The sequence below is a fragment of the Galdieria sulphuraria genome, assembly GCF_000341285.1.
Source record: "Galdieria sulphuraria unplaced genomic scaffold scaf_1, whole genome shotgun sequence".
Lineage (NCBI taxonomy): Eukaryota > Rhodophyta > Bangiophyceae > Galdieriales > Galdieriaceae > Galdieria > Galdieria sulphuraria.
Genome location: NW_005178474.1, coordinates 176,587 through 202,217, shown reverse-complemented (window position 1 = coordinate 202,217; position 25,631 = coordinate 176,587). Strand labels below are relative to the sequence as shown.

Sequence of the window (25,631 nt, the reverse complement as noted above, 5' to 3'; positions counted from 1 at the left end):
GGAAGAAGCAACAAAGAATATTTTCTGTACCTAAGAAGGAATGTAGAACTATTGTTGTTGCTACCAACGTAGCTGAAACATCAGTTACCATTCCAAATGTAGTGTATGTAGTGGACAGTGGTCGAGTGAAGAAGAAAGAATATACTTCGATGCAAGGCAAAGAAGCATTTTCTACTATACGTTTTCGAGTCAAATGGACAAGTCAATCGAGTGCAGAACAAAGAGCTGGAAGAGCGGGGCGTATATGTGAAGGACATTGTTATCGTCTCTATTCTGCAGCTGTATTTTTGAATGAGATGAAAGAACAAGAAGAGCCAGAAATACAAACAACCCCTGCGGAAGCTTTGTTGTTGAAACTCAAGTCATTGAAGATTGATGTCCATAACTTTCCATTTCCTTCACCACCAAGCGAGGAATCGCTTAAAAACGCAGAAAGGGTTCTCCATCAGTTGGGAGCATTACATATTTCCTCCACTGAGTCTATTCTTACTTCTCTTGGAAAGAAATTAGCAAAACTTCCCTTATCTTCTCGATTAGGGAAGTTGGTCATAGAGAATTGTATTTCTGTTACCTTGATAGGTTGTGCTATAAGAATGGCTGCCATTTTAACTGTTCCAGACTTGTTTGTTTTCAAAGAAGAAGAGAATGAACTAGAAGAGAAAAAGACATGGATTTCCATGAAAGATACATCAAGTGAGATATTATCCATTTTATATACATTTTGTGCTTGGGAGTACAATGTTGTTCTCAATGCTCAACCTGAATCACCAGAGAAATATGGCTTACGTGATAAATCAGTGAGAGAAGTATCGCTCATAGTTAATCAATTATCCAGACTTTTGATAAAACTGGGTTGGATATCGGAATCTTGGCATTGCAGCTTTCCAAGTTCCTTACATCCTCCTAATAGAAAGGAGCGTAATTTATTGGTAAGGACTATTCTTAGTTGTTTTCCCGATCAAGTCTGTCGTCACTTGTCAGTAGCTGAAGCCACTCAGTTGGGTCTAAAAGGAAGACGAAAAAGGGAAGCTTTTGAAACTTTTTCTGGAAGAATTGTATTTTTATCTCGAGATCGAATGATATCCCAACCTTCGTCTTCAATAGATTTTCTTTGCTATGTAGAGTTGGTAGACAAGTCTTGTTCAGCTACAGATAGCCATTCTTTTAAGCATGTGTATATAAGATATTGTACTGTTGTCACTGCAAGTATGTTGGTAGATGTGGCAACTTTTTTGTGTACCTTTTCTCAACCTTTGTTATATCCACTTCCAAGATATGATGTTGATCGAGGTTGTGTTGTTTGTTCAGTTCAAGTTCGTTATGGACCTCGTCAGTGGCCTTTGGGAATATTTCAAGTACCGTTCGATGATGAGAAATATGCCGAGGTTAGTAATGAAGGAAACAAGTACAATTGGGTTATGATGGATCGTTATCGAGTATTTGCACAAAGTTTTTTACAAGGACAAGTGTTCGAACTGTTGGCACAGTGGACAGAATACTTGAAAGAGACACCAGCTGTGATGATTCAGTCGCCTTCGAAACCCTGTGTCATGCAGCTATATATGGAATTGCACCAACACAAGATATATCGAAGGAAAGATTTGTTATTGATTTGGGAGAAACATCCACAGTTTTTATTGAAAGAATATCTGAATTTTTTGAAAGATGGAAGTTGTATTGTTGATATTGTTTGTGAATGTTGGCCTCCGATGCAACGGAACGTTTCATCTTCTATCCCATGATGGCAATGTTGAGATAGAAGTGATAGCGATATTTATGAATACTGGCTGAAATTTCCCATGTACTCGTATATATAAGTTTACATATATTGTATTGTGGATTTGTATTTGAGAAAATAATACGCAACAAAGTTGTGGCTTAACCAATTCATTCTTCAATACAATCTTTAAGTGGAAAATTGCGTTGTGGAACGATCCTTTTTGTTAGCCAATATCATGTGGTCGTCTGTTCAAGTGAGACGGTCTTTTATAGACTTTTTTGTACAAAAGGAACACGTTTTTTATCCATCTAGCCCAGTGGTAAGTTGGAAACTTTGAACAAACACTAGCAGATAAGTTGAACCCTTTTCTGTCAGATACCTTTTGAAGACCCAACATTGCTCTTTATTAACGCTGGTATGAATCAATTTAAACCAGTTTTTCTGGGAACTGTGGATCCAACAAGTCCTTTGAGCAAGCTAAAAAGGGCTTGTAACTCCCAGAAATGCATTCGAGCAGGTGGTAAACATAACGACTTGGAGGATGTCGGAAAGGACACCTATCACCACACTTTTTTCGAAATGTTGGGTAACTGGTCGTTTGGAGATTATTTCAAGGAAGAAGCCATAGCTTGGGCAATGGAGCTTTTGACCCAGGTATTTGGGTTACCAAAGGAACGAATGTATGCAACCTATTTTGGTGGAAGTAAGGAATGGAAACTGGAACCTGATTGGGAAGCAAAGAATATTTGGCTGAAATATTTGCCAGAAGACAGAGTTCTTCCGTTTGGTGCGAAAGATAACTTTTGGGAGATGGGAGACGTTGGACCTTGTGGTCCTTGTAGTGAAATCCATTTTGATCGTTTGGGAAATAGAAATGCTGCAGAGTTAGTCAATAAGGACGACCCTTCAGTGATAGAGATATGGAACTTGGTGTTTATTCAGTTTAATAGGGAGACGGATGGCACACTCAAGTTACTTCCAAACAAACATATCGATACTGGAATGGGATTCGAACGAGTTGTTTCTATATTACAAGGAGTTGGCTCTAATTATGATACTGATGTATTTTCTGGACTTTTCTTGGCTATTCAAGAGAAAACGGGTTGTAGAAGATACACTGGGACGATTGGTTCGCAAGATAAGGATATGGTGGATACTGCCTATAGAGTAGTTGCCGATCATGTGAGAACATTAACGTTTGCCATTACAGATGGAGCAGTACCTTCGAATAATGACAGAGGATACGTATTGAGAAGAATTCTTCGGAGAGCAGTACGATATGCACAACAGTTTTTAGGTGCCAAGACTGGTCTCATCTCCTCATTAGTGGATGTGGTAGTAGAACAGATGAAAGATGCTTTTCCAGAACTTCAACAGCGAGTGGATTTTGTGAAGCAAGTTATTCTTGAAGAAGAAGAATCCTTTGGAAGAACACTCTTAAAGGGTATCGAAGCATTTAATAAGTTGGCATCTCATTTAGAAAATGAAGGAAAGACTATCGTTCCTGGACAAGATGTCTTCTTTCTATATGATACTATGGGATTCCCATTGGACTTGACTGAAGTGATGGCAAGGGAACGTGGTCTCAAAGTGGACGTTCGAGGTTTTGATGAAGCACTTGAAAATGCTCGAAAGATATCTCGAGCTGACCGATTCTCGAATGAAGTAGGATCCAAGTCATTGCAATTGGGAGCTGATGAAATATTTCACTTGCAGAAGAATGGAATAATGCCTAGTGTAGATGAAGCCAAATATCGTTGGTTTGAATCATTGAGTTCTTTCATAGTAGCTCTATTTGATGGTAAGCATTTCCAAACGAGTTTCCATCATAATAGAGCAAAAGATACACAAGATGGAGAACAATATTTGGGTGTCGTTTTGAAGGAAACCAACTTTTATGCAGAGGCTGGTGGTCAAGTTGCAGATACGGGAACTGTACTGATAAAGAAAGATGGTGGTGCTACTAGTGGAGAGTTTGTAGTGACCGATGTTCAGTCATATGGTGGATATATATTGCATGCTGGTTACTTATCTTGGGGAAATATGTCAGTTGGAGACCAGATTGTGTGTCAAGTTGATTATCAAAGAAGGCAAAAGATCGCTCCCAATCATACCATGACTCATGTACTCAACTTTGCGTTGAGGAAAATATTTGGTCCAACATGTGATCAACGAGGGTCCTTGGTAGATCCCAACAAACTTAGATTTGACTTTGCTGCCAACAGAGGTATGAGTCGTGATGATTTAAAGTTGGTGGATGAGATTGTACAGGCAAAGATTGAAGAAGCTCTCCCTGTAGTATCTAAAGTAGCTCCATTGGCCTCTGCAATGTCCATTCGTTCTCTTCGAGCAATCTTCAATGAACAGTATCCTGACCCAGTGCGAATTGTTGCAGTTGGAGGCAATATTGATGAAATGTTGAGAGATCCGGAGAACGAGATGTGGTACGATTATAGTGTAGAGTTGTGTGGTGGTACACATATAAGTAATACCAAAGTAGCTGAAGCTTTTGTGACCATTGAAGAAGGAGGAGTTGCAAAAGGAATCCGAAGAATTGTTGCTCTAACTGGAAAGGCAGCTAAACAAGCCATCATAGATGCTCAAAAACTTCAAGATGAAGTGAATCTATTACAAGAGCTTCCTGTGGATGAATTGAATGAGGAACTGTCCAAAGTTGGTCAAAGAGTAGATACTGCGTTGATTCCTCTTCTTTCCAAGCAGCATTTCAAGGAACAACTACAGCAACTGAATAAACAATTGCTTCAAAAGAAAAAAGAACAACAGGCAAAGGTTGAAAAGGAAGTGATGGAGCGAATTGATAAAAGTATTCATAATCGAAACAAAATATTTGTATTGGTTTTGGAAGAGATACAAGGAGATGCGAAAGTATTGTCCAAACTATTGTCTAGTGTGAAGACGAATTATCCTCAAGTCAGTATATGTTTGATCTCAGCGGACGACAAGAAACGTAGACTTGTTGTGTCAGCTTTGGTTTGTCCACAACATATTTCACAAGGACTTTTTGCAAAGGACTGGGTAGAAGCTGCCTTGAAGGAGTTGGATGGTAAAGGTGGTGGAAAGGATGATCAAGCACAAGGTCAAGCGAAAGTAGGTTCTGAGAAGTCTGAAGTAGTAAAGAATTGTGCAACAACGTTTGCTCTTTCGTTTGTTCAATAAAAGTTTATTCTTCTTCTTTTTTAGGCTCTTGAAAGATATCCAGTGAAGTTCTCGGTGGAGCAGTTCCTATTGCTTTAGATATGATCGCCTTGAGGAACATGGAAGCTAGAGTATAAAGAAAGACAAAGGAGCAGTCTGTATAGTCGTTTCCTTCCAAGTTACGGTGAGTCATTCCCCATAACCACTTGATGGGAACAAAGGGAAGCTTTGCCATCACTTGATGCTGAAAGAGTGCGTTGAGAAAGCGATAAAACACAAAATACATCGCTGATATTGCCAAGTTGACCTTCATTTTAGAACGGTTCAAGTCAGCAGAAGCTGATTTTACACTTTCTTCCAAGTTGCTGATCTTCTTTTCTTGAGCACGACGTCGGTCATAGGTAACGATGGCATTCTTTTCCTTTTCCACTAGAGTTCGTAGCAAATCCATAAAATTATCCTTTTAGAAACGACGACTTACACTTGCGATTGAGTTCGTGAAAGTGCGCAATTTTCCGTTGATAGTCTTCCGTGCGATAAACCAATAAATACAGTATACCTAAGAATACAAAATAAACACAGCGTTCTTTCGAGAAACTACTTGTATACCTTCTGAAAAGGAACAAATAGCCAATGTAAAGCACACAAGTTTTCCTATAAGAGCCAAGGACATGACGACAATGGATTCTTCCCCCAATAGAGAAAATGTAAGGAATACTTGTGAAGCAGCTGCTTATGTTCCAAGTAGAATGGAATTTTATTACAACAAGAATGGAAGAATTCCTAGTTGATGTGCTTTCATCATGATGAATCCTCCATCAACTGGAATCTTTTTCAATAATTGGTCGCTGCTGTTGTCGTCGATGCAGTGGTTACTGAGTTGGCTTGCAACTGAAATTGCTACCCTGTTTGGTGCCAAAGTTAACGAAGTGAACTATGTACTCTGTCTGTTACTAGTAAGTGTTGAGATAATTGATTTTAACTATTGTATTGACTGTCGTCTATAACAGGCGTTCCCTTTGGGTGTGCTGTATAGATGGATTCATTACCCAACACTTCGGTAAATGGACGCGGAATGAAGACTGTCTTATGTATTCACAAAGCTTGTGTAGGATTCTTTTCTCCCTTGTTACCGGTGGTTGGTTGGGATTGACAGCGTTGGGTATACACTCGTTACATATTGTGGTGGCCTCTTTTGTCTGTTATCTCATCATGTTAACCAATTGTAAGAGACAACATCACTATGTATTTTTTTGGGCATTCTTGTAAGTGTTGATATAGTCAATTGCTTTGTCTCACTAGTGTTGCCACAAGATACCTATCAGTGGGACATATCTATAGACAATGGACCGATTATTTGGGCTGGTCACTCGATTTTACGTTACCGTTGATGATTGTTACTCAGAAAGTAATATCTCTCAGTTATGCCCTTCATGGTTGGTATATATTTTGTTTCCATAGACTTCCAATCGTCCATGAGTAATCATGCATGGCTTATAGATGGAATGATGAACAGTGAGTGGAAAACCGAACAGAAAGGCACAAGTATTCGCACACTTCCCAATATATTGGAATTTTATGCATTTATTTTGTTTCCACCTTCCTTATTGGTTGGTCCCTATTTGGAGTTTGTTGATTGGCAAGCCCATTTACAAAATAGACGATGTATCAAGGTACAAAAAAACACGAAGATATGAGTAGTGGATATTGAAACTGTTGGATAGGATGCAGCACGATTAGGATTTGGTAGATTAGTACAAGGCCTAGGTTGTCTCACAATCTATTTGATTGGAGATAAATGGCTTCCTATTCAACTTTTAGGTGATGAGGTATCGTTGGAAATGGAATAAGGAAAATGGATCGAATATTTATATACGTATTTGTGTGTATAGCGTTTTCTTTCTATGGGCCATTGGTTGGTTCGTTTTCTGTGGATTGATGTGATACTATTTGGCTACCGTTTCAAATATTATTTTGCTTGGAAATTGGCGGAAGGTGCTTTGGCATCGAGTGGGATGGGTAAGTATATGGTTATATGTGTTTGTGTGTGTTTCTGTATAACTGAGAATGATGTGAAGGACGTTTGAGTGAACAGGAACCTAGGCGTTTTGAAGCCATTCAAGTCATTGACATATTGGGGTTTGAGTTGGCAGAGAATCCTCGAGAATTGACTTCCAGTTGGAACAAAACAACAAATGTGTGGCTAAGAAGATATGTCTATGAAAGGTATAATGAAAGATACAATTCATATTCCATCTGTTTGTTCAATGGACGTAGAATGGTTCGACCTTGGAATCTTTATTATGCTTTTGTTATTTCTGCATTTTGGCATGGATTCTATCCGGGTTACTATCTGTTTTTTGTGACCATGTCTGTGGTGACTTCCATTCATCGCAAAGTATGTATAGACAACATTCAATTTTTGGTATTTATATTGACTTTTCTCATTTAGATTAGGAAACGATTGCGTCCGTTGGTGACACCTCATCATACAGTTGCTGTTTGTTGGCGCATTGCTTCCATATTGTTGACTCGTTTCACTTGTTCGTATTTCATTATCTCTTTTACGGTAAGGAAGGATAAAAAGTAGTTGTAACTCGACCATGATAATGAAACACAATCATACTAGGCATTATCATTTGAAGCTAGTTTCAAAGTGTATCGTTCATTACATTTGACCGGTAAAACAGGAAATGAAGTGATAGGTCATCTTTCTAAGATATTTTTTGGGTGTATGTGTAGGACATGCGATTTTGTTGATAGCGATGATCATATTTTATACTGGTACATTTGATAGATTAGTTGCGAAATATCATTTTGGAATTGCAGACTCATATGGTGCTTCCAACAAAATTGATTAACTGCTATTTCTTCTTCTATTTTCTTTTTGGGGAAATAAATAAGGATATCCACATCGTGTGAGTTTTTCCTTATATTGAAAGGAGGAGACAAAGAAAGGGAAGCCATTTATATGTAAACCATGACACAAACCAGTTTCTAAGTACTATATGCAACCATTACCCTAACAAATAATAGGTTTCTCAGAAAGCTGTGTAACTCTGCTCAGTTTCTTCTGCATAATATTGAGGTGGAGGTGGGAAATTGGGTTGGGAAGTTTCCTCCGATGGTGGAGATGAATAAGAATCTGGTTCTTGCTTCTCTTGTTCTTTTGGCATATTCCAGTAAGTAGCTCTTCTTTCGTGGTCCACGTAAAAGTGCTTCCTTCTACCTGTTGGTGTTCGAACTGCTCGTACCTCCCATCGTGGTGAAGGACTCTTACCAGGAGAAGAAGTTGGAGTTGACTCCTCTTTTCTGTTGATGGGTATTGGAAGAGACGTCATATTGGATATAAATTAGAACACTGGAAATGTATCAATGGATACACCCAACGGAAAGGAAAAAGAAATAAATGGATTGAGTTTCACTCAGATTAACATCTCCAAATGGATCTCCCCCAACAATATCTATTTCTACTTGATTTTCCAAGTGCGGAGTCGTTTTGCAACTAGTACTCAAACTGTCAAGTTCGTTTGGAGACTCAATAAACGACTAAATGCTATGGAAACTCTTAAAAACTGAGTGGTTTAGTGCCTAGACTCGCTACAATTGCAAGTGTATCTTATATTTGCCAACTATGACCAAAAGATGACCAAGTTGTTTATAGGAACTTGGACTATACTCGCCGTGGAGGCCACTTGAAGGTTATGTCGAAATGAGCACAAGGGTCTGACTGAAGTAACTGTACAATTGAAAGAACAGGTCATCTGATTGCCCAATTGTGAAGAAGGGAGATTTGAAAGTTTAAGGTCAAGAGTAAGGCTACAAGGGAAGAATTTAGAGAAAGACGGGAGGTTCAGGGATTGGCTCCTGAATACGCCTCGTGGAAAACCATATTTAGGCCTTGTTCCTATTGATGCTGTCAAATATGTCAAGCTTTCTGGTTGCGTTGTATGTAATGCGAATTGTTCCTTCTCAAGGACGAATAATGAACAGAATAGTCATACTGTTTTATTTCGTAAAGTAGTTGTAGTCAAAATGAACGAATAAAATCATACTTGATGACAGTATGACTGGTAGTGAGTACAAATATTCTGCTTTCAGTCTATTGCTCTTGGAGTGATTCTCCTACACGAGGGAGTAATGTAACCAAGGCTTGTTTCCGTAAAAAATACGATGTAATAAGATATCCTGTTTTCAATCTTGTGTGAATTTGTAGAAGCCTAAGAGGGGAAGAAGGGCTTCGTTACTAGGCGATGCTAAATTGAAACGTGGGAAATTGAAAAAATCTTTTTCCAAGTTTGGACTTTTCATTTACGTTAAAAATTGGATGAAATAGTAGCAAATCGATAAAAGCGATTGACTGGGAAATGAGAAACTCGATCAGCTTATAACATATCAACCTTTAGGAGAATACCAATAGTATATTTTATATATTCATGACTTGGGATACACAAAAGTTTGGAAAACCAAGATAATGCGCAAGGAGTTTGGCTAGATGTTGTCTGTTATTTATGAATGAATATACAGATTAGGAACATAACATGGTCACTCTATCAAAAGGAATTGAACTGCTCTAACATATTTGTCGATAACAATGAACTTCACCAATCAGTCCGAACAAATCTCCTTATAGGGACCAGTAACTTGGACTAGTATTTAACCATTGACTGCATCAATCAAAATACCAAAAGTAGGAACGAACGATATTTCATATAATTGCTGTCCCAAGCTTTAATATTTCAGAAATATGGTGTCGCCATGTAGTTTTTTGGTAGGTTCACTCCGTTGTTTTGCCAGGAGTGTGTGTTTCTTGATGCCAGTCAAGAACCTTTTCTATTTATTCTTCGATACTCTCTTCCAATTTCTTATGAAAGACCAGATTTTGCTCTTCATTGCGTGTTCCTTAAAGCCATCACTTAATAACCATCATCACTACCACTCGATAGGTATTCTCGTGTTGTTGTCTGCTGTGAAAAGTTGAATTGTCATTTAGGTTGATGGAAACAACAAATATTATCATCACTATGAAAATAAGTAGAGAGACTTTGAAATCACATTATTCATAAATTTATCCAACTTTATAGCAATCATTTAGTTCCTTGTGTAGGAACTATCCCCAATTGTGCATAGAAAAGAAGAAATGCATTTCCTCTCTCATGGACATTGCTTGAAGCTGTGATGGGACGAGGTTGTATCTCATAGACAACTCATTTTACAGGGATATTGTTGGGTAATATGAACGTTGCTTTTCTATTAGGAATAGCAAGTCCTTTTTCTGGTAGACAGTTGAACAATAATACAACAGGGAATGAAAAGATTATTTTGAAAAAACAAGTGCTTCTATCAAATGGGTGTTGTAACATAGTCTATCGGGTCACACCAACCAATTGCAAACTGGCAAAAGACCAATGGAAAGCAGCTGAGAAAAATGAAAAAACTTTTCAAGCCAACTCCAATGAATGGTCTGATAAGGAATTACTACCCAAGCACCCTAATGGAAACGGTTTGTATCACTTGTTGACCAACAAGTTTAAACCGACAAAGGAAAAGTGGACGCAAGATGGAAAGAAGAGACAAGAAACGTTGCTCAACTTATTTTTTGACAATGTTCAAGGACTGAATGGAGTACAGAATCGTGTGGCGTTGGCAAAAAGGAGCCGAGACGGCACTTGGTACAAGTGGACTTGGAAACAATATGGAGAACTAGTTGTGAAAACTGCCAACGGATTGCTTGCGTTAGGATTCACGTATGGAGACCATGTGACTATATTATCGGCTAATTGTCCAGAATGGTTATTTGCAGACTTGGCTACTATGTGTCTTGGGGGTTCGACAGCTGGGATTTATCCCAACGATGTTGCCGAACAAATAGTTTTCATCAACCAGAACTTTGATGCCAAATTCTTCTTTGTAGATTCTTTGAAGCAGCTTGTCAGGTTGAAGCCCTTTTTAAACCAACTAACCAAGTTAATATATATCATTGTTCTATCTTTGGAAACAGATAATCAAGAAGAACGAGATATGGTGGAGACGGATTCTCGTATTATTTCATATGCCAGGTTATTAGAGTTGGGTAAAACTTATTCGGAAAGGTCACCCAATTATGTCGAGGAAAATGCTCGGAAGATAACTCCAGATACTTTCTGCATGACAGTGTATACTTCTGGAACCACTGGTCAACCAAAAGGGGCTTGTTATTCTCACCAAAATATATATTGTGTTGGAACGACAATAGCAGAAGAGTTGAACTGTCAAGGAAGAGATATTTTACTGTCTTTCTTACCTCTTTGTCATGTAGCAGAACGCATCCAGTCTTTGTTTTTAGCTATAGCAGGCAAATGTAGTGTTTATTTTGCTGAATCTATTCAGAGAGTAAGAGAAGAACTACCTCAAGTGCGACCCACAATATTTATGTGTGTTCCCAGAGTATGGGAGAAACTTTATCAAGCGTTACAAGCTGAGTTTGAGACGACTACAGGAATGAAACGCCATTTGTTGCATCAAACTTTGCTATTTGGTAGATTAGCTCGTCTTCATCGCAATTATGGAAAGTCTATTTCACGTGCTGCCATGTTTGAATGGCTTATTCTTTCTTTGTTGGTGGTGAGGAAGATTCGAGTTACCATTGGTTTGGATAGATGTCATACCTTTGCATCAGGTGCTGCACCTTTGTCTGAAGAAGTAGCTATGTTTTTTGGAGATTTAGGTATGGACGTAAGACAAGTATATGGTCAAAGCGAAAGCACTGGCATTATTGCCTATTCACCTAAAAGAGCTATAAGGCCTGGTAATACTGGCAAGGTACCTTCAGTTATTCAAGTCAAATTGGGAGACAACAACGAAATACTTTGTAAAGGACCCAACGTATTCTTAGGATATTACAAGGATCCAGGGGCTAGCAAAACAGCCTTGGATGAAGATGGTTATCTTCATACTGGCGATGTGGGTATGTTTGATGAAGAGGGTTTTTTATGGGTAACGGATAGATTGAAAGATTTGATTAAAACAGCGGGAGGAAAGTTTGTCGCTCCACAAAAGATTGAAAATCGGTTGAAGATGTATCCCGGCATATCGCATGTGGTAGTGATTGGTGACCGGCGTCCTTATTGTGTGGCTCTGATCACGTTGGATGAAAGTCAATTGAAAAATATATGTACCAAGGCACAAATCATTGTGCAACCGGTGGAAGAGGTGGTGAAAAATAGAAAGGTTTTACAATTGGTGGATAGTTATGTACAGCAAGTGAATGATGGGTTAGCTAGTTATGAACAGATCAAATATTACAAGTTGTTACCGGAAGATTTTACAATTGAAAGGGAAGAAATGACTCCAACATTGAAAATTCGTAGAAAACAAATAGAGCAACGATACAAAGAATGGATAGATTCGATGTATTCTGTTGCTTCTTCTGGATCATCATAAAAAAAAATAAATGTTGAAACCAGCGATTGGAATGAAAGGATGTGGTCATTTACTAGAGAGAAGTTTGGTCTGCAAGTTGCTTTCAAAGTAAGGTTGGTCAATTGTGTCGAAAGATTGTGTTAAGATGAGAGTAATAGCTTGTACGTGAGTAGCGTGAAACTTTGTTACATATGGATTGGCAAGGTGCAGGTTTAAAGTTGGGGTTACAAAAAAAGCAACTGGAACCTCATACGGTGTTGCAAGTGTTGGAACGGAGAAATATTTCCATACCACAACAAAATAGTGTAAAACTGGAAGAAGAACTTAGCGAACACGCTGGAAACAAGACGCACAAGGGTCACCACCAGTGGAAGTATAAAGTGTCCGACGGAGAAACAACCTTAACCGCTGTCGAAGATGAAAGTTTAGTAGAGCTGCATCAGAAGTGGAGACCTGGTATCAAAATAGTAATTGTACAACCACTTACTGTATACAACGGTGTCATTTTTGTTACAAGACGAGACATTGAAGTGTTGGGAGATGGATTGGAAGGGAGTGCTTTGGAAGAGAATAAAATGAAAATCAACAGAAAACAGCAAACTGCTGCAGACGGTCCACCGTTATTTGAACCATTTGATAGTGCCACGAGAAAGCCAGACAATTTGCGTTTTGCAGGCTTTGATATCGATGCTTTTGTATTCCAGGGAGAGTTGCGTACGATCAATCGAACAAGAAGAAACAGAGAAACAGATACCCTTGCGGTTTCTAACCAACAACAAGAGCATATTATATCTATCGATGAAAAAACAAAGGACGCCATGCTTCACTTTTTGTGGAACTTACAGGGAAAGAAACAACCGCAAAAGCCGGTGACTCGTAATCAATCAGTCGATGCAACTGTAGTTGCAAAACAACAGGAGTCACCAATGAGTGTTGAAAGGGGTATTCAAAGAGTAAGAATATGTGCAAGCAGTAATCTGAAAACACTGACAACTGTTGTAGTTAACCAATATGTTGCACGATTTTACTATTAAAAATGCAAATCAACGAGAAAAGGTGAACTCCGCTAACAAGACAAATGAAACAAACGAGAAGGAAGCAGAAGAAATTATGCGATCCTTTTACTCTTCTCGGGAAGTAAGTTCAAACCATTCGAGCTCACATGGTGGAAGAAGAAGAGGGCGAGGGCGTGGACGACCCAACGTCAAGAGCGGTGGACGAGGTCGTATATGAGGATTTACAAAAGTATTCATTGATAACGTCAGTTTCGTGTTAACCAAATCAGTTTCTCCACGTTATCAGGCTCGTTGTAAACTTGAAACAGAACCCCGAAAATGTCCATCAAAACCAAAAGCTCATCAGAACCGTCAATCAACATTTTCTCAGCTTGTGCAAATTTTATCATAATAACAGACTTTTGAAGTTTGTTCAAGTGGTTAACAGGTATAAGAGCTTCACATAACTGATATATGATTTCAGAGACTGGATAGCCATTATTAATGAATTCTATTGCCATGTTACGCAATTCAGAAAACTGTAAAGTGTTCTCCCCACTTGAGCATATTTTTAGACAATTAGAGTCGATCTGTGAAATAACATGATCCGGAACGCGCCATGTAACACTATTGATAATCTCGTCGGTGATATTGCTTCCTCTTGCTAGACAATAAGCACTTTCCAAAGTCATAATTGCCCTTCTCAAGTCGCCATTGCAACAACTAGTGAGTGTTTGTAATATGTCGTCCGAAACCATGATTCCTTCCTGGTCTACAATATACCTCAACCTATCAACTTGCAACTGCATAGGAAGAGATCGAAAGCGAAATTTGGCACACCTCGACGCCAGGGGATCAATGACTCTTGTGACATAGTTACAAAGCAAGAAGAACCGTGTAATTTTGGAAAACTGTTCCATTGTTCTTCTCAAAGCTGTTTGGGCATCTGGCGTTATAGCATCTGCTTCGTCCAAAATAATTATTTTGAAAGGAGGACAAGGGAAACCTTCAAATTGCGCGCTCGACACACTACCTTGTGCAAAGCGCTTGATCTTTTCACGGACAACCTTGATCCCACGTTCGTCTGAAGCATTCAACTCCAATACTCGATCTTTGTATATTTCAGGAGGAAACAGCTCTTTACAAAAGGCAAGAGCTGCAGAGGTCTTACCAGTTCCTGGAGGCCCATAAAAGAGACAGTGAGGTAAGTTTCCGGAGGTCAAACAATTATGCAACAGTTGGGCAGCCTGTATGATAGTTGTAGCTTATACGCCAAGTAAAGATGGATTTCCTACCTCTTGTTGATAGACAAGGTCTTTTATCTTATTTGGACGATATTTTTCCACCCATGGAAGCTCTTCGGGAAGACTTGGCGCCATAATCACACCAAAAATTGAAAAATGTGAAGAGGAAGCGTACCATCTCGAAAGAAGATCAATGAAAACACGGTTTATTGTTATTCGCGCAGAACTCTCGGGACCATCCAATATCCTTTTACTTTCTATGCAGATAAGAGAATGATTAATCTTCAGAATGGATAAATAATATTGACTGAATTATTCCATCATTTGATGGCAACTATACTGCCATTGGCATTTTAATCACAGAATGAGGATGATAGTCTATCAACTCAAAGTCAGAAAACACAAAGTCATCAATCTTTTGCAAGTCAGGTCGGTCTTTGATTATGAGACGTGGAAAAGGTCGTGGTTTTCTGTTCAGCTGAAAGGTCAATGGACCGAGATGGTTTTGATAGATGTGAACATCACCCATACTATAAATGAGTTCACCAGGTGATAAATGAACAAGTTTTGCAATCTAAACACAACTCAATAAACAATATCTATGTATATGAATGGCGATAATACGCACCATATAGGTTAATAAAGCGTATGAGCCTATGTTAAAGGGGACTCCGAGACCCATATCACAAGAACGCTATATAACAAATTCAAATCTGACAACTATACTGTTGAGTCATCTTTTACCTGGTACATATGACAGGAAAGATTGTCATTAGATACGTAGAACTGTGCCAATATATGACAAGGAGGCAATGCCATTTCTGGTATTGCACTTGGATTCCACGCTGTCAATATCATACGACGATCATTAGGGTTCCGTTTCAGTGTTTCGATGATGTCGGTTAACTGATCAACTCCCTATTCAGGCTATTCAATAATGTTTGTTACTGACATTCAATTTAAGACTTACCTCATTGTCATAGCAATCATTCATGCTTCTATATTTAGCTCCAAAATGACGCCATTGAAAGCCATACACAGGTCCTAAATCCCCTTCTTCTCTGTTTAAAAAACCATGATTATCTAGAAAAGCACGGGAAGCATTCTCGTCCCATATGTGAATACCCTGAAATGGACTCGTCATGATCCTAAAACTAAAATGGTATAAAACTTGTTACTAGCCTTCTCACTAAGTTTCTTTGCATTTGTGGAGCCACTGATAAACCACAAAAGTTCGTGAACAACTCCTCTCCAAAATACCTTCTTTGTTGTAAGGAGAGGAAACTGACCCTGTAGACTGAAACGCATCTGATGCCCAAATAAGGATAAGGTACCGACTCCCGTTCTTCAAAATCGTTTTACTTCACAAGCTTCAACATAGAATCAACATACCGGTCATTTTTGAAAACACCCTGTTCCACAATCTTCCTGACAAGCTCCAAGTATTGATATTCCTCATGTGGGCGCGATGGGTTAATATTCTACAACACTAATGTATAACAAATTCGTCTACTTAGTTTCAAGTGAAAACCAACCTGCCTTTTGCCATGTGCACTATTCTCATTCATTCCTGTTGTTAGGTACATGTCTCTTCGGTATTCTAAAAACTCAAACTTGATACCATTCTCTTCAAAAATTTCGGAGTTTGATACTAGTTGAAAATAATTGGGGAGACAAGGGAAAAAAGTATCACAAGCGAAGTCTTCGTATATTCTAGTCAGATAGACGCGGCTACAAGCAGGATTCACTAAGGCTTCTTCAAAAACTTGTCGACCTCCGATAATGTATGCCACGGGAAAAGAACGTAGTCTTAACATGTTTAGTGCACTCTCAAGTGAGTTGCACGCTAGGCACAACCCTTCTTCCTCTGTGCGATCTTCATCCGTCAGTGTCTCCAAGTAGTTTTTTTGAAATAAGGTAGGGTTACTTGTCAGTACGACATTCAATCTTTTCTTCAAAGGCTTTGACGCTGTAGGCAAAGACTCCCAAGTTTTACGACCCATTATAACCTTTTCGCTATTAGCCACGCTTCTCGTTTGCTTCTAAAACAGGTATTACTTACCGGGTTGCCCAACGTCAGTTCTTTGAAAAACTGCAAATCTTTCTTTAGTTTCCAAGGCATCTTCCCAAGCAATCCAATTCCTCTTGCATTTCTAGTTAAAGCTACAACAATCCTCAACTCTATGTTACACTGACAATCCATAGTTCCCATATCTCTAAACTTGCAGCAATGGAACTGGCGGGTTTTCAATGTCCGATCCAAATTTTGGAATTCAGGAACAATCATTTGGAAGAGCCTCCCATATTCGCTCCAAGAAATTTGCATTCGAAGTGTGAAAAGGATCACTAAATTTCCAACATTCTTGGAAAACAGTGTAAAAGAAGTTTCTGAAAGACAAAGTTTCATTTATGACAAAGCTACAAAACTAACACAAATTTTAAAGAACTTCACAGGAAATCTGGCATGCCGAACCGGCACACCATACGGCAGAAGATTCTTTCTCCAAAACACGGGAAGAGGCACAGCTACCAGTATCAAAGTTGTAGGCACAGCCATTACGGATGCATGACGAGCAAGACTGATATTGACTACAAGTGTCCACACAATCATGAGCGGGTGCAATGCCGATTTGTCTGTTTTCACGGTCAAACACTACCAAATGCCTAAAAAGAAGGTAAGGAATCCATCATTAAGGTGAAGGATTCACTCACTTTTGAAGTAAGACATCTCCAACTATAGCTTGAATTCCTCCACCTTGCTCGGAAGTGGAAATTCCCAAGCATCGATACACGTTGCCTAGAGAGTCATAAGCACGATACATGTAATCATCTGGAGTCATTGTCAGGTCAATCTTTCCTCCTATGGTAACAGTAATACTAGGCAATTGTTGAACGTCCTCATCTGTCAAAGTCACACAAGAAGATACAATGGTTGAGGGATAGTTTATCTCCACGTTATTTGGTTGGAACCATGAATAGAAGGAACAAAGTCCTTTGACATGACAAAAGTGAGATTCAAAATAATACTTGATTACGTCGAAAGCTTTAGGTGTGACAATAAAGAGAGTGGTTCCAGAGTCTACTATTCCGACATCAAATTCTGGTAGCGGCAGCTTTTCTTCGTTGATTTTAATGGATCCTCCGAGGTTTACTCTATAATAGGTTGCTGGGTTGGATATGTCAAAAGGTGCCCATTCTATGGGTCCATCTGCGAGGTCTGTATTTACTCCACCAACCATAATTTGACCTTTTTGGTGGCCTAAGCATAGAGCAAACATATCATTTTGGATCATATTTCGTTGTTGAAGAACAGAGTAAATGGGAGGCATGTAATTAGGATTACAGGATAACATAGGATAAGCCATGCCAAGAATTCCATTTGACGGTGCCTGTAAAAATTCTGGAGTCTCATGCAGCATTCCTCCAAATATAACTGGGACCTCATATTTATCCCACTGCAGAAGATCTTCTATCTCAACACCGTATATGGCTCCACTTCCATATTGTATATAGAAGCCACAGGCAGAACTAATATTTTCTGAACAATATCTGGAAACTGGACAGAGATAACATTCTGATGTCACACATTGACAAGCTTCTGAATCACAAGGAACATAATGAGCATCTGCGTAGTTGGATTTTTCTAAAGAGTAAAAGTTTCCGTAGTCTCCACAAGTAACGCATCCTTTCATCGGAACGACTAGAGTGGATGATCCTGAATCTATAAGCACACTAAACTCTTGTCCGCCTAGTGTAAGATTGCTATAGTACGCTCCTAGCTCTATAACTCCACCGCCCAAATTTGTCTCATGGTAACTGATTCTGTTGTTATCGTAGACATCTATCACTCGCATACTGGAAGGTATTCCTCTTGGAAACTGAACAGTTTGCAATGGCGGTGCTTTTTTATCCAGTAGAGAAGAAAGTATTGGCTTTGGTAGAGCCCATGAAGGTTTGAAGAAAATTTCAAAGCAAAGAATAAGAAGAACCAACAAGGAACAGTTGACTGTCTTTGATGATAAATTCATTATATTTAGCATATTACAAGTGTCAATAGGAAAGACGAATTGGGACTTTTTTAAAGGCTATGAGAATGCGCAGTGACACTTGGACTGTACACAAGTTCGACATGCTATTCCATTGGTCCTCGTTCCAACCCAATGGAAGGTCCCAAGCCATGGCCTACAATTTGGTCAACTGCCTACCACTGTTTACTTTGCGTCTGTTGTGTTTCAAAAATAAACTAGTTTCCTGAATCAAAAGCTCATGATTCTGATATTCCTATAGATTTCCATGGAGCCCCTGTTAAAAAATATGACCCCTGTTTCACCTTTTTAGTGTATACATATATATATATATATATATGTATATATATTACTCGGTGTTTACTAAGGATACTTGATTGTCTAAGCGTGGGCTTTTTGAAACTGTTTTCCTCTATGATCAACTGGGAAAGTCAGTATCAAACTGTCTTACCCTGTGCAACTAGTTTGGTTTTCACTGTAAGAATAGATAAAAGGCGAAAATTCCACTTCATGTCAAATTCCGTTTCAAGAGCTAATAGTTCAGAGTGAGAAAAACAGAATATTGTCAACACGGCATTGGTCATTTTTTGACATGAATGCTACCCAAGGACTGAGTGCGAAAGAAAGTTTGGAGAGGGACGAGTACAAGTTTCTACATAGCTCAAGTGAAAAAAGTTCACTAGAAGATAGAGATGAGCAGGCTCAACTACTTGCTGAACTAGAAGAACTTGACCGCCAGCGTCGGGAACTGGAAGCAAAGCTTCAAGAAGTGGAAGTCGTTCCGAAGGAAGAGAATCATGATCAGGATGCGAATTTTCGTGAAGCGCGAACCGAAAGATTAAAGCGTTTAAGGACTGCTGAACCACGAGATAAAAAGATGTTTGGGTTATTGATGGGTACTTTGAAGGCTGCGAAGAAGGAATTGGCAGAAACGGAAACTTCGGAGAAGATGAAACAGAGGCAAGAATTAGAGAAAAGAGCTGCGGAGAGACTAAATGAAGTTCACCGTGAAATCTTGGAACAACAAGAGAAGCTCCGTGAAAGACGCAAGCAGCTGAAAGAAGAATTCAACTTGAGAAAGCAGTTAGCGAGGCTCCGTTCGGATATGAGAAGAGCGGAACACCTTGCACAAGTAAAGGAGCGTTTTCTTTGGACAAAAATTGAACCAACAATTCGCTGGTGTCCTAGACAAGTTGATCATGATTTCCTGAAGCCTCTGTGGGAAGAAAGTGCAAGATTGGCTAGGGAAGAATACGAAGAGAGTTTGAGTAGGTTACAAAGGGAGGTCGCATTGGTCGAAGAACAGCTTGCTTTGAAGCGAGCGCAGAATAATACGAGTGAAGCTAATGGAAATGAGATTCAGAATGTATCACGTTTAGTTGATGAGGAGCAACGGACTACAGAGGAACAACATCCAGAAAATACGACCTTCTCTGTAGATAAGACGAATAATATTGAAAATATTACTGAATTCTATGATAGTGATATACCTGTTGAAGAGAGTAATACATCTGGAACTGCGAAAGAAGTAGAGGGAAAGGATGATATGAAAGAAGAGGGAATCGATAAGAGTCAATCGGAGGAGAGGGAAGACTTTTCCAAGTTGACCGTAAAAGAGTTGCGTGCAGAATTGCAGAAAAGAGGTGTAGATGATAAGCGTGTGAAATTGAAAAAGGATCTCATAGAGTTACTTGATTCGACTATAAAGAATCAATAAAATATTCCATAGTTTCCACGAGGGTGTATCAGGGACACTTCTTCATGACGGATTGTCATAGTAGATGTAGATGATAAGGACAGTTGTCCTTGCCTTCACGAATCCATTTGGCTCGAATTGAGGAAACTTGAAGGTTCCATGTCTCGTGGTTTTCTAGAATGCGGGGTCCCTTTACATTTCGTCTACGATGGATAATATTGGATCTTCCGTGTGCTGCCCTGCGCGTATTTTGTGAGTCCTCTTGGTAATGACAATAACGTCCAATCACAGCGCACAGCCTAGTAACACTGAACCTTCGTTTAATAGAACTTCTGGAGAGAGTTCTTCTGGAGCTCACAGCGCACCTTGGTCACATAGAGGGTCTCAACCATCAACTTCTGAAGACGAAGCAACCAGTTTCACCAGTGTGCGTACTCGTACAAAATTGACCAATCCAAGAGCCATATGGTTGAGGCTTGTCGATTTTTACTTTTCTTCCTCCTTTCGAATTGCTTTGAGAGGAACTTTAGGTTACTTTATTTTATCGCTGTTTGTATTTGTTGCACCAATGTACAACGACACTTATGGCCCTCTGGCGATTGAAATGTTTTTACTTATTGTAACTTTTGGGTTAGATGAACTTCATTTTGGGTTCATTTCCCAAGGTGCTATTCAATCAACAACTTCCTTGGTTATGGCAGCAGGCCTGGGAGCGCTTGGAGCGTATGCTGGAGAAACAAGCTATGGCATTACGCTTGGGGTTGCCATTGTCGTGACTTTTTTGTTTACGCTCCTGCACGCTGATACAAGAATAGCTTTTATTTCTAGTATGGGAGAAATGTTTTTTATGTTTAACTTATTAGATAGTCGTGCACGAGGATATAAGTTTATTCTGCAGTATTTTTATGATACCCTCATTGGAGCAGCTCTCAGCCACGCTATATCCTTGTTCACTGGAATAGTCGTCTTTCCTTGTTTGGCAAAGAGCGAGATGAGGAGAAATATTAAAAAGTGTTTACAATTGGCCGGAACTGCTTTAACAGAGACTGCGTCATTTGCATTGGAGCCAAGAGTACAGTACACCGAGCCGTTTATTCAATTTACTTCAGCGAAGTTAACCACTCCAACTTCGGATTCAGTCAACAAGTTGACAAGCATTCCGGAGAACAGCAGTGTCACATTGTCAAAGGGAAATGAGGATAACGGAGCATCGATGCAACAGGCCTTAACAAAAAGTAATCGATCCTTATGTTGCTGGATGGTTGGATAAAATTCCTTGGGACACATATCTTCTAGAGAAAATGGTTGACGGAAGAGTGATCGATGAAGCTTCATCAGCGTTGGCTAGAGCGAAAAAGATGCTTAATGCTATTGGTTACGAGCCCAATCTTTGGAGGCCTTTTCATAATGAATCAATAAAGCGTTGGAGATCGCTTATGGATGCCATCGATGAAATGTTAAGAACCATTCGTGGTTTGCAGTCTATAGTTGATGGCGAACGAAGAAGATATCGTGCGGAGACTTTGGAACAATGGCATGCTATGTTACCAGGCCTCAGAGAACACTTTGCTACATTGGCAACTATGTGTATGAAGATGAGTGGAGTTATTGATGAGTTAAAGTGTGGCAGGCCCGGGGACTGGAAAGCTTATGTAACAACGAAATGGTTCTGGTTGATGAGCTGCTTCACAAAGAAAGACAATGTTACCATTGATGATTCGGAAACTACCGAAGCAAAACAGCGCAAAGTCATTGAAACCTTGCAGTCCAGATTGTTCAGTTGGTCAACTATATTACAGAAATTTCGATGCAGTGTGCAAGAAGCGTATAAGGAATGTTTTGAAAAGTATCAATCTCCTGTTGCTGATGAAGCAGAGGCACCTCTCCTTGTCGGCATGCTAACTATGGAATGGGGCCCGCTGCTGTTTGTAGTTACTTCATCCAAAGTGTTACAGGACACTATTGGAGCTGTTCAAGATGAAATTATATATTTGGCAAACGAAGAAACAAGAAGTTCTTGGGGTAATTTTGCACGTAATTGTTTTGGCTGGATACCTATATGTTTTATGATGTTCGAACAATATTGGAAAGTGATTCGCAACTTTCCTTTGACATGGAGGGCCTGGGTTGCCTTGATTTATACTTCAGAATTTCAGTTTTGTTTGAAGAAGTGGCTAGGTGAGGTTTTGCTTCTTATAGTTCTGTTGATATCTCCCATTCATGTGTTATTAACCAAATACGATGGTACGTGGATGTGGATGTCTTACATTTTATATATTGCACCCAGTGTAGAAGGAACTCTGTTTGGTGGGTTGCTAACCATCACAGGTGTTGGTATCGGTGCAGGAATCAGTTTTATTCTGACATATTTTCATTATCCTGCTCGTAGTCCGTACATACTAGACACTTATCTAACGTTGGCTACGGCAATAACCGTTTTCAATGTGAACAATCCATTTTCTTTAAGTTTTGTGACATTTTGTTTTTCATCGTACGTTATTATATTATATCAGTACAGTCCTAATGCATATATTACGAATTGGCATTATGCGGTCTCCCGTTTTGTTATGATTTCATTGGGTGCTATTATTGCCGTATTTCTCAATGAATTTGTACTTCCTCACTCAGCGCTGATGGATGCAAGAGAAAATCTATCCGCAGCTCTCAGGAGAGAAAATACACTACATTCTTGGTATTTGCAAAGTTTTGTGAGTGGGAGATACAAGGAAAATGTTCCTGGAGAGCCACCGCTGAGTCCAGATAATCAGACCATAGACGATGATTTGGACAGTGCAGAGGAATTGGTCAAGAATCAGGAAGCTGCCTTCGAAGCGGATTCAAATAATGAAGAATGTAATGGCGATGATAAGGTTGAACAACCTAAACTTGTAAGACCAAAACAAAAGGCCAATCAGGAAAAGAAGCAAGAGTATATTGGCAAAATACAAACGGTTGCATTGGATGCGTGGAAGGGTTCAGAGGAAGGTGAATGGGCTTATGCTCATTTTCGAAGTGGAAGAAGACGTGGCTCTTCTTTTAGTGACGCTAGAAGCAGCTTTGAACAACGACAAAGAGGATCCAGTCGAGAGTCAACTATCTCCGAACCACAAAACTGTAATGACGAACAAGACTTGAATCAGACGCAGATGAATGGCAAGTCTGAGCAAGTAGTTGAAAGTCGCGGGGAGAAGACACAAGAGTCAGTGAAATCCGAACATTCGACAGACGGTGACCAATCGAGAGAAAGACGACCTGAGAGTGTTTCATCTGTGAAAGACAGAAAGCAGACAGTTGCCAAGTCGCACAAAGCAGTAAATAACGAAGTTGAAGTCCGGAAACTCTTGGAAGATACTGCAACGATCTTGAACTCCATACAAAATGGTGTAGGCGCTTCGGTGCATGCTATACCTAAAGCTATTTGGACCGCGCTCTCCCAAGAGAGGCTGATACTTGATCGACTTAGTGCATTTCATAGTATTTTAGAATATGAGCCTATTTTGGTCGGAAAGTTTCAAAACTCTGGTTTAGAAGATTTCCTTACGGAGACAACTGAACAAATGAAAGCGATAGTCATAGCTCGTAGGACTTTGGTTGAAATTATGGTAGCTTGTCTTATGGATGGCCATCCTTTCCGATCCTTTCAGTTTTTCCGAGAATTTGGTTGGAAATCAGCACGCAATACAATAAGTGTAGCGTGGTTCTCAGCAGATTTTGCAAAGCGAGTAACTGAAAATACAGCCTCTTTTCTTGGAGCAAATGTCGTTGGGTCGGCTGCAAATGTATTGGGTCGCCATACTTCCAACCTAGTACATAACTTAACAGGTGACAAACTTTCGAAAGACAAGTCAGACAGGGAAAAGGAAGAACGAGTCGGAAACGAGTATAGTTATGACGTCAACGATCAAGAAGCTTCGCGGAAACATAGAGAGATGGAAATTTTTGCTAGTTTGATGGCTCTTTCAGAGTTGAATCACTTCAAGGATACAGCGTTTTCAGGAGCAAGTCATATTAAGAAATTTTTACAAAGTGCTTTTACTTCTGCAGAAAAACAAGTTGTTGAAGTTCCTCGAAGTTTGTATTCCTGGATACGAATAGCTGGTTCCAATGTAGCGCATTTAGCATTTCATAGTCAGAGAGATTCACAAGCTGACCATAAGTCACTGGAGACTCAAAATACCAACACTTCTAAAATTTTACATGAGACTGGCAATCAAAATGACCAAAGCACTAGTCAAATAGAAGTGACAGCAGAACCAACGGCGACTCTTCAGGATTCAACCGTATCAGTCGAGCCAACTTTGAGTCTTCCAGTTGATCAAGTATTGGACAATTTGAATGCCCTTTCACCTACTACTCCATGGAGTTTTTGGGAAGACTTGGATGCCCCAAGTGAAACGAGACCAGACCAAACTTTGCCTGGAAGTGAAGAAAGAATTTCGTCATCGAGACAGGTCTCGTATCCGATTGACTCAGTAAGAGAAACCGTGAATGGAACAGAAATTAATATAAACTCAAATTCGGACAATGCAGATAGCAACAAGGACAAGGATTCAGTATCTTCTCCTGGAGCTCGTCGTATACTTTCCGGATTGTCTTCTCGTTCTAGACGTACCCTTACTTCACCCCGTTCTGAAAAGGTTCAAACTATTTCTGAAAGAGTTACAGAGAAAAGAGAATCTGCTGCTCAGATTAGAAAAAAGAGAAATTTCACTGATATTTTTGGGAAATTGGAAAAGGGCCTTAGTACAGGTGTGAAACAGGTCGGCACTGCTGGAGGTAGCATGTTCCATTCCGTTGTACATAATATCTTAGAAGGGGATTCAACGGAAGAACCTCCCGTAATTGTCAACTTGAAAGATGCTTGCAAAGCTTTACGACATGCACAGGGTCAGCTGTATATTCAATATTTAGACTGGGTGCAGAAGCATCAAAAAGAAATAATTTATTCGTATGGTGATAGTGTTTCGCGTGAAACAACAAATTTTGCGACTGACCCAAGATTCCAAAATGCTGATGACCTGTTGCAATGGTATGCATTGTTTTTTGCTGCATTTTATGTGTTGGATGGTTTTCAACAAATGTGTCGTTCCCTTATTGATGCTATCCATGAAGACATTGAAGTGTTACGTGAAGAGCATCGATTGGCTGTCGAAAAGCAAGTTCAAAAGAAAAAGGCGAAGGATTTGGATAGTATAAGAAGACGAAGACGAAAGCGGAGGAAGCGAACACAAAATGAGAAAACTTAGTTTATTAGCTTGACTTTAAAATGGTTTCTAAACAAACTGTTGGCTGCTACACGACCCAAGAGAGGGCAATTATTATTTTCCCCTTCCATGAGACAATTAAAACCTTTTGGATTTGGCGGGCAAATTAAAAACATGAAACATTAAAGAC

At 39.5% G+C, this 25,631-nt stretch overlaps 11 protein-coding genes across 13 annotated transcripts in view; 7 read left to right on the top strand and 4 right to left on the bottom strand.

The window, feature by feature from the left end:
* Positions 1-1,803, top strand: part of Gasu_03480 (helicase domain-containing protein) — a 2,285-nt gene extending 482 nt beyond the window's left edge. Inside the window, exons 2-3 of the mRNA XM_005709041.1 lie at positions 1-68; positions 119-1,803. The exon at positions 1-68 is cut by the window's left edge and continues 162 nt beyond it. Of these exons, the coding sequence (XP_005709098.1) occupies positions 1-68; positions 119-1,742 (1,692 nt within the window). The 3' untranslated portion in view covers positions 1,743-1,803. The remainder of the gene's footprint in view (positions 69-118) is intronic.
* A 15-nt stretch (positions 1,804-1,818) lies between these two features.
* On the top strand, positions 1,819-4,953 carry Gasu_03470 (alanyl-tRNA synthetase). Its single transcript, XM_005709040.1, has 2 exons — positions 1,819-2,039; positions 2,096-4,953. The coding sequence occupies exons 1-2, from the start codon at positions 1,956-1,958 to the stop codon at positions 4,895-4,897; spliced, it is 2,886 nt and encodes a 961-aa protein (XP_005709097.1). The 5' UTR covers positions 1,819-1,955; the 3' UTR covers positions 4,898-4,953.
* A 14-nt stretch (positions 4,954-4,967) lies between these two features.
* Gasu_03460 (uncharacterized protein) lies at positions 4,968-5,688 on the bottom strand. Its single transcript, XM_005709039.1, has 4 exons — positions 5,486-5,688; positions 5,358-5,435; positions 5,161-5,305; positions 4,968-5,113 (listed from the first exon to the last, which is right to left on the bottom strand). The coding sequence occupies exons 1-4, from the start codon at positions 5,547-5,549 to the stop codon at positions 5,056-5,058; spliced, it is 345 nt and encodes a 114-aa protein (XP_005709096.1). The 5' UTR covers positions 5,550-5,688; the 3' UTR covers positions 4,968-5,055.
* Positions 5,689-5,708: 20 nt separating this feature from the next.
* Gasu_03450 (membrane bound O-acyl transferase (MBOAT) family protein) lies at positions 5,709-8,323 on the top strand. Of its 2 annotated transcripts, XM_005709038.1 has the most exons (12): positions 5,709-5,832; positions 5,887-5,936; positions 5,989-6,141; positions 6,191-6,312; positions 6,377-6,549; positions 6,601-6,705; positions 6,769-6,895; positions 6,955-7,102; positions 7,154-7,274; positions 7,329-7,445; positions 7,506-7,557; positions 7,619-8,323. In XM_005709038.1, the coding sequence occupies exons 1-12, from the start codon at positions 5,740-5,742 to the stop codon at positions 7,735-7,737; spliced, it is 1,380 nt and encodes a 459-aa protein (XP_005709095.1). In that variant the 5' UTR covers positions 5,709-5,739; the 3' UTR covers positions 7,738-8,323. The 2 variants fall into 2 exon arrangements, with proteins under 2 accessions (XP_005709095.1, XP_005709094.1); XM_005709037.1 differs by having other exon boundaries at positions 6,955-7,274.
* A 1,655-nt stretch (positions 8,324-9,978) lies between these two features.
* On the top strand, positions 9,979-12,423 carry Gasu_03440 (long-chain acyl-CoA synthetase). Its single transcript, XM_005709036.1, has one exon. The coding sequence runs from the start codon at positions 10,112-10,114 to the stop codon at positions 12,296-12,298; it is 2,187 nt and encodes a 728-aa protein (XP_005709093.1). The 5' UTR covers positions 9,979-10,111; the 3' UTR covers positions 12,299-12,423.
* A 25-nt stretch (positions 12,424-12,448) lies between these two features.
* Positions 12,449-13,853, top strand: Gasu_03430 (hypothetical protein). 2 transcript variants are annotated; one of them, XM_005709034.1, is made up of 2 exons: positions 12,449-13,230; positions 13,280-13,853. In XM_005709034.1, exons 1-2 carry the CDS (start codon positions 12,469-12,471, stop codon positions 13,508-13,510), a joined length of 993 nt encoding a protein of 330 aa, XP_005709091.1. In that variant the 5' UTR covers positions 12,449-12,468; the 3' UTR covers positions 13,511-13,853. The 2 variants fall into 2 exon arrangements, with proteins under 2 accessions (XP_005709091.1, XP_005709092.1); XM_005709035.1 differs by having other exon boundaries at positions 12,449-13,363.
* On the bottom strand, positions 13,383-14,678 carry Gasu_03420 (replication factor C). Its single transcript, XM_005709033.1, has 2 exons — positions 14,568-14,678; positions 13,383-14,519 (listed from the first exon to the last, which is right to left on the bottom strand). Exons 1-2 carry the CDS (start codon positions 14,649-14,651, stop codon positions 13,539-13,541), a joined length of 1,065 nt encoding a protein of 354 aa, XP_005709090.1. The 5' UTR covers positions 14,652-14,678; the 3' UTR covers positions 13,383-13,538.
* Positions 14,679-14,706: 28 nt separating this feature from the next.
* Positions 14,707-16,798, bottom strand: Gasu_03410 (thymidylate synthase/dihydrofolate reductase). The gene is made up of 8 exons (XM_005709032.1): positions 16,579-16,798; positions 16,052-16,525; positions 15,909-15,997; positions 15,699-15,861; positions 15,487-15,642; positions 15,261-15,434; positions 15,145-15,210; positions 14,707-15,090 (listed from the first exon to the last, which is right to left on the bottom strand). The coding sequence occupies exons 1-8, from the start codon at positions 16,726-16,728 to the stop codon at positions 14,851-14,853; spliced, it is 1,512 nt and encodes a 503-aa protein (XP_005709089.1). The 5' UTR covers positions 16,729-16,798; the 3' UTR covers positions 14,707-14,850.
* A 105-nt stretch (positions 16,799-16,903) lies between these two features.
* Positions 16,904-18,388, bottom strand: Gasu_03400 (aspartyl protease). The gene is made up of 2 exons (XM_005709031.1): positions 17,229-18,388; positions 16,904-17,180 (listed from the first exon to the last, which is right to left on the bottom strand). The coding sequence occupies exons 1-2, from the start codon at positions 18,368-18,370 to the stop codon at positions 16,955-16,957; spliced, it is 1,368 nt and encodes a 455-aa protein (XP_005709088.1). The 5' UTR covers positions 18,371-18,388; the 3' UTR covers positions 16,904-16,954.
* A 729-nt stretch (positions 18,389-19,117) lies between these two features.
* Positions 19,118-20,352, top strand: Gasu_03390 (uncharacterized protein). The gene has a single exon (XM_005709030.1). It carries the CDS (start codon positions 19,134-19,136, stop codon positions 20,256-20,258), a length of 1,125 nt encoding a protein of 374 aa, XP_005709087.1. The 5' UTR covers positions 19,118-19,133; the 3' UTR covers positions 20,259-20,352.
* Positions 20,353-20,477: 125 nt separating this feature from the next.
* On the top strand, positions 20,478-25,627 carry Gasu_03380 (uncharacterized protein). The gene is made up of 2 exons (XM_005709029.1): positions 20,478-21,472; positions 21,534-25,627. The coding sequence occupies exons 1-2, from the start codon at positions 20,506-20,508 to the stop codon at positions 25,481-25,483; spliced, it is 4,917 nt and encodes a 1,638-aa protein (XP_005709086.1). The 5' UTR covers positions 20,478-20,505; the 3' UTR covers positions 25,484-25,627.
* Positions 25,628-25,631: the final 4 nt, after the last annotated feature.